At 38.9% G+C, this 12098-nt stretch overlaps 1 protein-coding gene across 1 annotated transcript in view; it reads right to left on the bottom strand.

Annotated features, from left to right (window-relative positions):
* Positions 1–2252: 2252 nt before the first annotated feature.
* Positions 2253–12098, bottom strand: part of IFIT5 (interferon induced protein with tetratricopeptide repeats 5) — a 30007-nt gene continuing 20161 nt past the window's right edge. The window contains exon 5 of the mRNA XM_082643607.1: positions 2253–4736. Within this exon, the coding sequence (XP_082499733.1) occupies positions 3293–4736 (1444 nt within the window). The 3' untranslated portion in view covers positions 2253–3292. The remainder of the gene's footprint in view (positions 4737–12098) is intronic.

Genomic DNA, 12098 nt, shown 5'->3' with positions numbered 1-12098 from the left:
TTGCCAAAGGATAAAGACAATTTGGAGAGAATTCAAAATAACCATGATGGGGAGGAGACTGCAATATGTCTTATGGGGGTGGGTGAAAGGAAATGGAATGTTTAAGTTTCAGGGGACATAGGGCAATTGTCTTCAATTACTTTAAGATATGTGTAGTAGACATTTGGTTTTTGGCTACTCAGTGTCACTTGACTTCACGTAACAGCCATATGTATTTGGTGATTCATTTATTCCTTCAAATTTATCTGAAATTAGTGCTGCCCCTGGACTATTAAATTACATCAGTCATTATATTTTCATTTTTGTTTAGATCAGTTTAGCTGAGTTTTTTGATTTGCAATTAAGAGTTTTAACTAATACAAAATGTCATCTCTAAAAAGCATTAGATCTTTGAAGTCCCTAAGGATAGACCAAAATGTGTAAACTACACGCTAGAAGTCTTCAGTTAAATGGCAGAAACAAATTTTATTTTTTTAATAAATTTATTTTTGGCTGCATTGGGTCTTCGTCGCTGCACGCGGGCTTTCTCTGGTTGTGGCGAGCGGGGGCTACTCTTCACTGTGGTACGCGGGCTTCTCATTGCAGTGGCTTCTCTTGTTGCAGAGCACAGGCTCTAGGCGTGCGGGCTTCAGTAGTTGTGGCTCGCAGGCTCTGGAGTACAGGCTCAGTAGTCATGGTGCACGGGCTTAGTTGCTCCGCGGCATGTGGGATCTTCCTGGAGCAGGGATCTAACCCGTGTCCCCTGCATTGGCAGGTGGATTCTTAACCACTGCACCACTAGGGAAGTCCCAAATTTCTAAGAATAAGGACTATCTGAAGACAAAATTATCGTTTAGGAAGATAATTCAACCTTCAAATTTTAATGGTTAATTAATAAAGGTGAATTTTGAGGTCTTTTTTAAACTGAAGAGTCTATGAAAGTATCTCTAAATAGTTATAAAGTTTAGGAAGGCAAGCACAATACTGACAAAATTTAAAGTTATTATAAATATTTAGTTCAACTTATACAGTTGTATTATTCATATGCTGATTTTATACTTTCTTAGTATGTTATGCTTCTTATATATTTCAATATTTTAATATCTAGTAGATCTTAAAATCACTTAATAGACCTTAAAGTCTGTTTAAATAGAGAGGCTTGTATAGTTGTATCTTTGTTTTGATATCACAACTGTAATTTTATTACGTATGAAGTCTCTACTTGGGAACATAACCTTAATCGTAACATTATTCCCAATGGGAAAAAATGACTTGCCACAAAATAAGCTATTTGCTGCAAAACAGGACAAATGCTTCTACTGATAGGTTAGGACTTCGGTCCTGAATTACTGAAATACTTAAAGATCATTCCCTTGCCTGTTCTTAATTCTTGAATAAACAAGTGAAATCAGCGAAATAAATAAAACCAGCAGGGAGATAAGTAAAACATTAAAAAAATTTAATTCATGAGATACACTGCAGTATTTATGTATGCTTGAATATGCTGAGAAACAAATATCTGGAGGGATACCTATCAAATTATTAACAGTTTACCTTGGGCATGTGGAATTGGGGTAGGGTGAAGGAAGTGCTCTTTTAAATTCATATACTTCTGTATTGTTTGAAATTTTACAATGAGAATTCATTACTTCTATAATAATCAAAACTATAATAGAAATTTAAAAAATAAAAATAGTAACAAAAAGTAAAAAACACACACAGTAGTTTTAGGAGGTATGGAGAATATATACAGTATATATTACAGTAGTTTTAAGAGCTACATTGAAGGTACGGAGAATCATATGGCATATTTTTCCACTAGCACTGTGGTGGTAAATATAATTGTGTAGTCTATAATCAAGGAAACAACATTAAAGAAGCCACTTTTAGCAACATTCCGATTTAAAAAGTCCTCTGGGATAAAAGCCCATAAGCAGTGACCCTTCAAAGTGGATATTAAAACTGAAAATAGGGCTTAACTATTCCTAGAGGATCTACAGGAAAACATGTCAATCTAAAAACTTCAGACAAAAGGAAAAGCTTCGGGCCTCCCTGGTGGCGCAGTGGTTGAGAGTCCGCCTGCCGATGCAGGGGATACGGGTTCGTGCCCCGGTCTGGGAGGATCCCATATGCCGCGGAGCGGCTGGGCCCGTGAGCCATGGCCGCTGGGCCTGCGCATCCGGAGCCTGTGCTCCGCAACGGGGGAGGCCACAACAGTGAGAGGCCCGCATACCGCAAAAAAAAAAAAAAAAAAAAAAAAAAAAAAAAAAAAAAAAAAAAAAAAGGAAAAGCTTCATAGAAGTAACTTTGGAATACTAAAACAGTTAACCAAAGGCCAGAAATTGTGTGGATGAGAATTCCAACCAGTCCAAACCCAAAACTAAATCACTGAAATCTTGGTAATCTAGGGATGTAGGTTAGGGGCATCTACTTTACCCATTTGTTTATCATTTCTCCCAATTTCTCAATTGGTCCGCTTTTTATCTCAATGATTTTAACCTAAAAATACTGCAATTTTAATTGGAAGGAATAAAATTAATTCCATCTAGATTAACTTTAGGTTTATTCTTCTAGTTAAAAGAACTAGAAAAATTTGAAACTAACAATTTTCCATTATTCATTTTTTTCCTCATCACTATTTCTAGCTACTTAATGAATATTTTGGGAGGTAATACTTTGGATTTCTCATGGGTCCCTGAAGTTCTGTATATGGGGAAATCTTTTTTCTCATGTTCTAGTGTTTTCTCCTTTGATTGAAGTCATCAGGGATGACAAACTTCTATTATAAACTTTTTTCTTCCAACAAAGAGGATTCTTTAGGTAACTATCGTGTTGATGGTTAAATATCCTCAAAGTTAGAACATCTGTAACTAGAAGTTTCCATCTTTTGCAAGCTACATAGTTACGTGCTTAACTAATATAATTTTGCACTCCTAAAAGATTGTTCCTGACTTAGGTGTCAAAGGTTTGTGTAGGATTATACTCGCAGCATAAGGAAGTAATATGGAAAACTTCACAAAATCTAATCAGAAATTATTATAAATAGCAGAGATAAAGGACATAAAGTCATAATGACCATACTTTATAAAGTTACAACAGCCGGAATTTTGCTGTTTCTCAATGGATTACTGTATTTTAGTTAAAAAAAAAAGATTCATCATAACTAAGTATATAAAGTATTTAGCATGATGCCAGGTACAAAATAACAGTAAAACTTAGCTCTATAATGAAAAATGGATTAAAACAATAAACAAAAATATAAGAAACCAAAATGGAGAAAAAAAGCTTAGAACTAATTTCCTGGAGTATGTATTTAAATGGAAAGTCGAAGCTCACAGAGAGCAGTAAGAAATTCTGCATTTTCTGGATCTATCTTTTGGGCCCTTTCATAGTACTCAGCAGCTTGCCTCTTTTCTCCCTCCAGCTTGTAAACAAACCCTAGAGCACTTAAACTCTGCACATCTGAAGCGTTGTGACCAAGTCTCTTGGCAGCCAATTTCTTTACAGCACTTGTCAGTTTAGTACGCAGAGATGACCTGTCTTTGACCTTTAAGGCTTCTAAATAATGGTGGATGGCAGTATTTTCTGATTTACAGTGAAATTCCTGAAAGCGGCCATAGTGGTAGTGTATCTGATGTTTGTGATCATCAGTTATGTTCTCCAGACGAAGAGCTTTCTGAAAAATGTCTTCAGCATTGCTATACTGGCTTCCCTCAGCATACATGTTGGCCAGGTCCGTGTAGGCAAATGCAAACATAGAATCTCGCTCCACAGCTTCTCTGAAATGAAATATAGCTGATGTAATCAGCTCATCAACTTTCAGTTTATCCTTTCCTTTAGGTCTGTTGCGAGTGGCCTTCTTGATTTGGATCATTTGTGCCCTATAGCAAAGTCCCATTTGGTGATGCAGGAAAGAAGAGGTTGGTGTCGCCTCTAAGGCCTTTTTCAAAAGTTCAAGAGCTTTGTCCCAGGAATTTTTTCTCCTATAGAATTTGGCTGCATAACGAAGAACGTAAGGTTGGGATGATATTTGGTCCAGGATTTCTTCAATATACTTTTCCCCTTCAGCTTCTGCATGTACATCTTGAAGCTTCAGCGCCAGAAAAACCTTAATATATGAATTATCTGGGTTCAGGGTAACAGCTTTCCGCAGGGGGCCCAGAGAAAAGCTCTTTATAGACCCTTCTCTGTCAGAATCATCCAGCCGATATACTGTGATGGCATAGCCAATGTTAAATTCTGGATTGTCAGGTTCTGCTTCCAGAGCCTTCTCAAAAGCTGCTTTAGCCTTTTGGTGATACTTTCCTCCAAATTTCAAGAGTGCCCACCCTTTCTCACAGTCAATCTCTGGACGCTCCAACTTGTAGTTAGAAGGACTGGACAATTTCTTGCAGACGTTCCCTACCTTGTCTATATACTTCTGAGCTTCTTTAAGCTGGTCCATGTGATAATAAACCCAGGCATAGTTTCCCCAAGTGACCAGACTTCGTACTTCTTCTTTGTCCGAGTGTTCTCGCTGTATTATTTCTTCTGCTTGTTTCAAGCACTCTAGAGCATCTTTATTTTGGCCCTTTAGGTGTTTCACATAGGCCAACAGGTTATAAAGAGTGAGTCTGGATTTTGTGGTAAGAAATTCAAGCTGTTGCCCAATTGTATCTTCTACATCAAACAGATCAATGTCTTCCTTAAGTAAATTCCATGTGAAGTGACATTCTAACTCCAACAGAATGGCCTTCAATGAGTCCTTAGGAATTTCACTGTCAAAGATAAAATCCTTTTTAATTTTTGAAGAAATAAAGGAAATAAATTTTAAAATCTTAAACAGGTTAAGCAAAGAACTATATTTTATCTACTTGATCTTACAGTTAAAGCACTAGGTTTCTATAACTCTATACAGAGGAAACTAGTATAGTTATGTCCTAGAAATATTTCATTAAATTCACATTATTTATTGTAAAACCAATTCTGGAGAGATGACAGCATTTTCTATGTTATAGGGTATCTATTTCCTTTTGGCAGTCACTAACCCACAAGGACCACCTATTTTTAGAGAGGGGAATTTAAAATATCGTATTTACTAGTTCTGAAAATTAAGAATAATAGATATATACACAGTTAATAAACAACATAAAAATTTCTTTTCTGTATTATGAGTAGTGAAGGGAGAGGGGAGAAGGTGAGAAATAAGAAAAAGAAGTACACTGAAGGAGACAGAAGCCACATGAATATATAATTTTTGCAGAGAAATAAAGAAACAAACAAAGGAAACCCCACAGAGAAAAAAAAGACACAGAGTCAGACAGGAACAGGAACAGGAATACCAAGAGACGGGAAGAAGTATAAGTTTGAGATATAACAAAGACTTAGAGAAAATGGGGAAAAAGCAAAAGGAGGGTTAGTAGGTTTTGATGTTATGTGCTATATCCTTCTGACCTTTAGGATTGTGGGCAAAAATAAAGGCTACCACCTATTATTAACTTAACATTACCCTTAATGTTCACTTCACAAATATTTGTTGAACTCCCTTTGTGTGAAGCACAGTGTTATCTCTGCAGGGCCTAGTTTCATCTCTGAAATTAGGAAGCTGAAGGGGAAAGGAAGGGACAGGAAGTATTTATTCATTATTGAAAGGCTTTTCTGTGCAAGATCTTCTGAATAACCCTGGGGATGTAACTGTGAATAAGACACAGCCCTGCTTATACAGAGCTTATAAGTACACAGTCGATTACAACTCAGCATTCCAATAAAGTTCCATGGAAGTGACTCAGGAAGGGCACATAGTCCAGTGCTGTGGACATCTGGGGCCTTCATTTGGTGGAACACCTCCCCCTACTCTCAGTCCATGTGATCTGAGACAGGCTGTCTACACTTTCCTCCAGTCTGTAGGAAAGCACACATATTCCAGCCATTCCTTGGACCCAGTGATATATTCAGAGATAATCCAATTAAAATATAATTTTGCTGAAATGGGGCTTTGCTGGAACTCTCTTCCAAAAATTTTAAGCTTGTAGAATATAAGCTGGAGTTGCTGGTGGCCATCTTTCCAAACTCTTGGGGACAGCCTGCCTGAGAAAGAATCAAACATAGAGGAAAGCAAGGCTTAGACAGGAATAAAGACAGATTGCTTGTGGTGCTGACTAAATACCTGGATCACCCTATCCATCCCTGGACTTCTACTGTTTTAAGGAAATATCTCTCTTTTTGCTTAAGCCAGTTTGAACTGGGTTTCTCCTGTCTGCAACTGACAAAATCCTGATTAATATACCTAGTTTTGCTTGTTTTGCTGATGGTCATGGTGAGGCAGTCAGGAAAGACTTTCTAGATCTACAATTGGCCACAATTAAGGGTTGAAAGAAATTTACAGAAAAAAAAAAGCTACTTAAGGCTTCTCTCTAATTTTCGGATGAATAATGAACAGTGTGTGTGTATTTCCCTTTATGCTGTGTACAGGACTCTCCTCCTTATATGTATGTATGCATATTTGTATAAATGTTTATGGGAACTATAGTATTTCTATCAAGAAACATTTATTGGGGACTTCCCTGGTGGTCCAGTGGTTAATAATCCGCCTTTCAATGCAGGGGATGCGGGTTCGATCCCTGGTTGGGGAACTAAGATCTCACATGCCGCGGGGCAACTAAGCCCGCACGCTGCAACTACTGAGCCCGCACACCCTGGGGTCCATGCACCACAACTAGAGAGAAACCCGCATGCCACAATAAAGAGCCCACGTGCCACAACGAAAGATCCTGCATGCCACAACGAAGATCCCGTGTGCCGCAACTAGGACCCAATGCAGCCAAATAAATGAAAAAAAAAAAGGAAACATTTATTGATCACCTCATGTCATACATGCCAGGCAATATGCTGGCTGTAGTGAATATAGTAATGAGCAAGACAGAAAAAGGCCTTTTCTGCATGGTAATTCTATTATAGGAGAGGAGGGAACAAAAGGGGTTGACAGAAAATAAACATGTAAACAAATCAATGGACGACATAATTCCAGATAGTAATAAGTGTTAAGAAAAAAAAGTCAGAGTAATGGGATTATGTGGTGGTGGTGGTGGTGTACTTTAGTTATGATTGTCAAGGAATTCTTTTTGTTGGGGCTGACCTGTGCATTGCAGGATATTTAGTAGCATCCCTGGCCTTGACCCAGTAGATGTAACTAGCATTCCTCCAGTGGTGACAACCAAAACTGTCTCCAGACATCACCAAATGTCCCCTGGGGGGGGGGCAAAAATCACCCTGGTTGAGAAGCACTGGCTTAGACCATTCTGTCCTAAGATCTTTTATGACTTCCTCCTTTTCATTGTTGAGATCTTACTTCAACTCAATTGCCCCTTTCTAATCTTAATAATCAGTAGGGGAGCAGATAAACCAAGAAATCTGGTGTCATGAAAGCCTAAGGAAGAAAATGTTGATTTCGAAAAAAGAGAGATAAATGTTTAATGTGCACAATGATCCTAAGAGGTTGAGAAAATGAGGACAGAGATCACTGTTTTGGGAGGAGTAAAGTTGTGGGGGAACTTGATGTTTTAACAGAACGGTAGGGATGGAAATATTACTGGAGTGGGTAGAGGGGATAATGAGAAGAGGAGAAGAAGTGGATATGGGGAATATAGGTCACTCCTTCAAGGAATTTTACTATGAAGGGAGTAGAGAAACAGAGGCAAATCTGAGGAAATTGTCAAAAATTTTTTCAATCATATTTTTAATGACTTAATGATATGTCAAAGGGAAATGACCCACTATTAAGGGAGAAAATGATGCTTGTGGGAGAGATGGGGATAATTGTGAGGATGGAATATGAAGCAGAGTGAAACTATACATTGTTAATACTACTCAAATCTTTATCTCCAGCCCCAAACTCCTAACCATGGTTACTATGCCCTTTACCATCTGGCCCATGTCTACTTCTCTAACATCATTTTGTACCACTTTCCTCATGCTCACTGCACTCCAGTCATACAAGCCTTTACAAAATTTTATTGTTTATTATTTCTTATGCCAAGTATGCACCTACGTCAGGGCATTTGTACCTGCTTTTTATTCCCTCACTATGTGAATTCTTCCTAAGAGAGTACTAGGGTTTACTTATTCTCATAATTCTGGTCTTGGCTCAAATCTCAGCTCTTCAAAGAAGGCTACCCCTGACCACTTTAGCTGAAGCTGCATCTGCCTGCCATCCTAAAGTCTAGTCTATCACATTTTCCTATTCTTCACAGCACCTTTATCAATATTTTCTGGGAGTTGGGAAGGAAGAGAAGAGTGCTTTGAATCAAATATGAGATTGAGGTTTTAAAATGAATTGGGCTGAGTCTTTAGGAACTGGAAAGAGGCTGTCCTAATAGCCAAAAGTGGCAGAAGAGTCAGAGAACTGGACTAATTATACAATTAGTAGTAGTGATTAGAAAAATAAAACCACTTCATATTTATAATCTAATCATATATTTCATGAAATGTTTTCTAATTTTATAAATACTAAATTTAAACATTAATAGCTAACTTAGTATTATATTTAGTAGACATTTACGTTCACTTAGAAATACTAATTTTAATTTTATAATTTTTTCATATTTATTCTCTTTCTCATGTGGTCTATATATACATATAAACACATATATACAGGTCCCACATTTTAGTGATTGCAGGTTCTAGACCAGAGCTTTCTAACAGAACTTCCTGCCACAATGGGAATGTTCTTATATGTGCTGAACAATGTGATAGACACTAGCCACATGTGACCACTGATCACTTGAAATGTGGCTAGGATGACCAATGAACTGCTTTTTATATTTACTTTTAATTAATTTGAATAGTCATGTATGACTAGTGGTTACTGCGTGGGATAGGACAGTTGAAGACACTGGGCCTATAAACCTTAATGTATAAAAAAGCCACAAGCCCAAGAGGCTAGACCTCTACTCTAACTTGAAATTTTCCCTATTTTATTCACAGTGAGGGCTAAATTAAATGGCAAACAAGGATATATTTGAGAAAACAACTTTATGCATAAGACCTAGGTTCACTACAGATTCAGCTCAATAGTATAAATGGTACACTTATACAATATATTTCTAGAATCAGATGAGAGGTCAAAAAAAACACCCCCAAAAACCATTCACTTGCCACATTGCACATGTCAGGCAGTGTGCCAAGCACTTTACACAAATTACATTAAATTTTTATAACAATGTCTTATTATTTTCACAATTTTATGGATGAGGACTGGGAAACAGAGTTTAAATTACATGTCCAAGGTTACACAGCTATAAAGTGTCCAAGCACAGATTCAAACCTAGTTCTGCCTGACTTAAACAAAAGGTTATGCCTTTTAACCATAATGCTATATTACCTCTTTCACATAAAAATTGGAGTTTTTTTAAGAATATTTTGCTTTAAAATATAGGATATGTCTAATGTATGTAAAATTCACTTTGCCTGGGAAGCACTTAAAAGAAAACAAGAGATTTTAGATCAGCTTAAAGAGCAGGTAAGAGGTTGTGTAACTGCCCATTGGAAAAGACATGTCAGACAGTTAAAGGTCTCAGGATAAGAAAACAATGGTTTCAAATACGAGCCCTCAATCTAAAGTCATAGCATTCTGCATTGTTGGAGTTGTTTTGAGATGGAGCTGCTTCTCACTAGGACACGCTGTGGAGGGGCAGAGAGGGTGATTAATGATTCTTTCAAATAACAAAAGAGCTGGCTGGAAATGTATTAAAAGTGATCTGAAGGAAGGACAAAAATCTTAGTTATCCAAGATATAATTATCATCATTATTAATGTAAGGGAATTAAAATACCTTTTTTTCCATAATCCAAAGATGTATATGCTGATGATCTTCCAAGGTATTTCTTCTATTTCTGATCTCTCCCCTGAATTCCAGACTTATCTTTTAGTTTACATCTTCAATTAGAAGTTCAGTTGGCATCTCAAGTAAATACAGAAATTCTAGAAATCTGGGTTCCTTGAGCCTGTTCCTCCCTTGCTTTTCCCCACCTTGTTTGGTACCTCTTAGTCCCACAGGCCAAATAACCTAGGAGTCATCTTTGATTCCTATTCTTCTTTCAACCTCTCATCCAATCCAAGAGGAAGTCCTGTTAATTCTATCACCCAAATACATCTCAAATCCATCCACTTTTTTCCATTTCCACTGCTAGTCTAGGAAAATAGGAAAGACTATTACCTTTCCTTTGAGCTGTGGCAAAAATCTGGTCTCTGTTTCCACTCTTGGTCCCCATACAGGATTAGTAAACTTTTGAAAATGTAAATCAGATTACGTCAGTCTCCTGGTTTAAAATCTCCCAATAGCTTCCCAACACCCTTAGATTTTAATCTAGCCTTTGCCATGTCTTACAAGTCCCTAAAGGAGCTGGACTTGTCTCCCCACCCAACCTTGTCTTCTCCTACTCTCCTCCTCATGATCTGTGTTTTAGACATACTGACCTTCTTCCTATCTTGAACATATAAGTTCAAGGACTTTTACACCTGTTGTTTTTACTCTACTTAAAAAGCTCTGCTCCTAGATCTTTGTATGACTAGCTCCTTCCTTTCACTCAGCTCAACTATTCCTTACCCAAGAGGCCGCCTGTGGTAGAGCTATCTAAAATAACCCCCTCCATTCTAGGTCACTCTCTTAGCCCTATTTTATTTTCCTTATAGCTCTTATCACTTTCTGAGTTATGTTGATTATTTACTCATTTATTCTTGGTTCCCTATTTCTCCCATTTAAATGAGAATAAGGACCTTACTCCAGTTTTATGTTTTTCACCTCTGTGTCCCCAGCATCTGTGCCTTCAGGCATATAAGAGAAACTCAATAATAAATATTTGTTGAGTGAATGCAGTTATATACTGGTAGCTTCTGGCATTTCCAGCCCAGAGGCATGAGCCTAGCATTAAAGAAAAAAAGCACCTGAATTTCAGATGAGGGAATCCTGCTAGCTCTTCCCATCTTGCTAACGGCTCCAAATTTTCTGCCACTTCAGTCTTCCCTATCCAACATGGGCTTACCAGCCCTCTGCCCAACCACAGAGTAAAATGAACATCTGCCTCTGCACAAGGACGATGAGGTCGGAGGGCTGCCCCAGGCATTATGATGTGGCTGTGAGATCTCCAAGGGACATTCAGTTAGCCATGTAAGTGCTTTGCCCACACTCTATGGAATTTATGCACAACTGGACACTATGACAAGTTCTACTTTTTCAACTCTGTCTACTTAATTTTTAAACTTTGTCTCTGGGAAGCTGGCAGAGAGAGGTTATTGTGTCTGAAGAGGCAACATCTACCTTCAGGTAATTTTGTGTGGGGGGGAGGGGTGTTTTTTGTTTTTGCTTTTTGCCAGGAAGGAGTAGTCTTCCATTTTTCTTGGGAGACAGTTAGTGCCCAATGGGGTCCACCCCTCTTCCACACCAACCTGCATCCACATACAGTGCACCCGCCGTTCCTTCCCTGTTTCTTCAGGCCCCTTCCTGATACTTCCCACCTCCCTCCCTTCTTACAAATGGTAGAAGTGAGGCATTTATTAAATATTTTTATAGTCAACATTTGCAAATATTTTGTGCCAGGCATCAGTCAACAACCCCTTCTACAGTCCTAAGAGATGGATGCTATCAATTTTTATAGACAAGAAACAGACCCACCGAACTGAAGAAACTTTGCTTTGGGTCACCCAACTCATAGGTGGTCAAAGTCAGGATTTAGAACAAAGGGCTCTACGGGCTTCAGGGGCCCAAGGTCGGAATCTCCCACTCCTCAGCTTCCCAAGGGAGACCGTTAACTACCCACGTGCAGGGCAGGGGACTGGATTACATGGGTCAGCCAAGGACCACCCACCACACGCCAGTCAAGGAGACGAGAAAGAAAGCCTCATAAAACGGTGGATGGAGTGGAACAAGAACAATCTGTCCACGGTACAAAGGACGGGGGAGGTCAGACCCAGGAATCAGAAGGCAAAATGGCAGGGGCGGACGCGTGTGACGCCGGGGGCTGCGGCCTGCGGGCACCGGCCACGCAGAAGACGCCCGCACCGGCCCGGGGCCGGCGACGACCAGAGCCGCAGGGAGGTGACAGGCCCGTGGGACGCGTCGCCCGGCACCCCCAGCCCCGCCGCCC

The sequence above is a fragment of the Mesoplodon mirus genome (assembly GCF_964341445.2).
Source record: "Mesoplodon mirus genome assembly, chromosome: 2".
In the NCBI taxonomy this organism is placed as follows: domain Eukaryota; kingdom Metazoa; phylum Chordata; class Mammalia; order Artiodactyla; family Ziphiidae; genus Mesoplodon; species Mesoplodon mirus.
The sequence above is the reverse complement of the archived record's forward strand: the minus strand, read 5'-3'. Positions and strand labels throughout refer to the sequence as shown.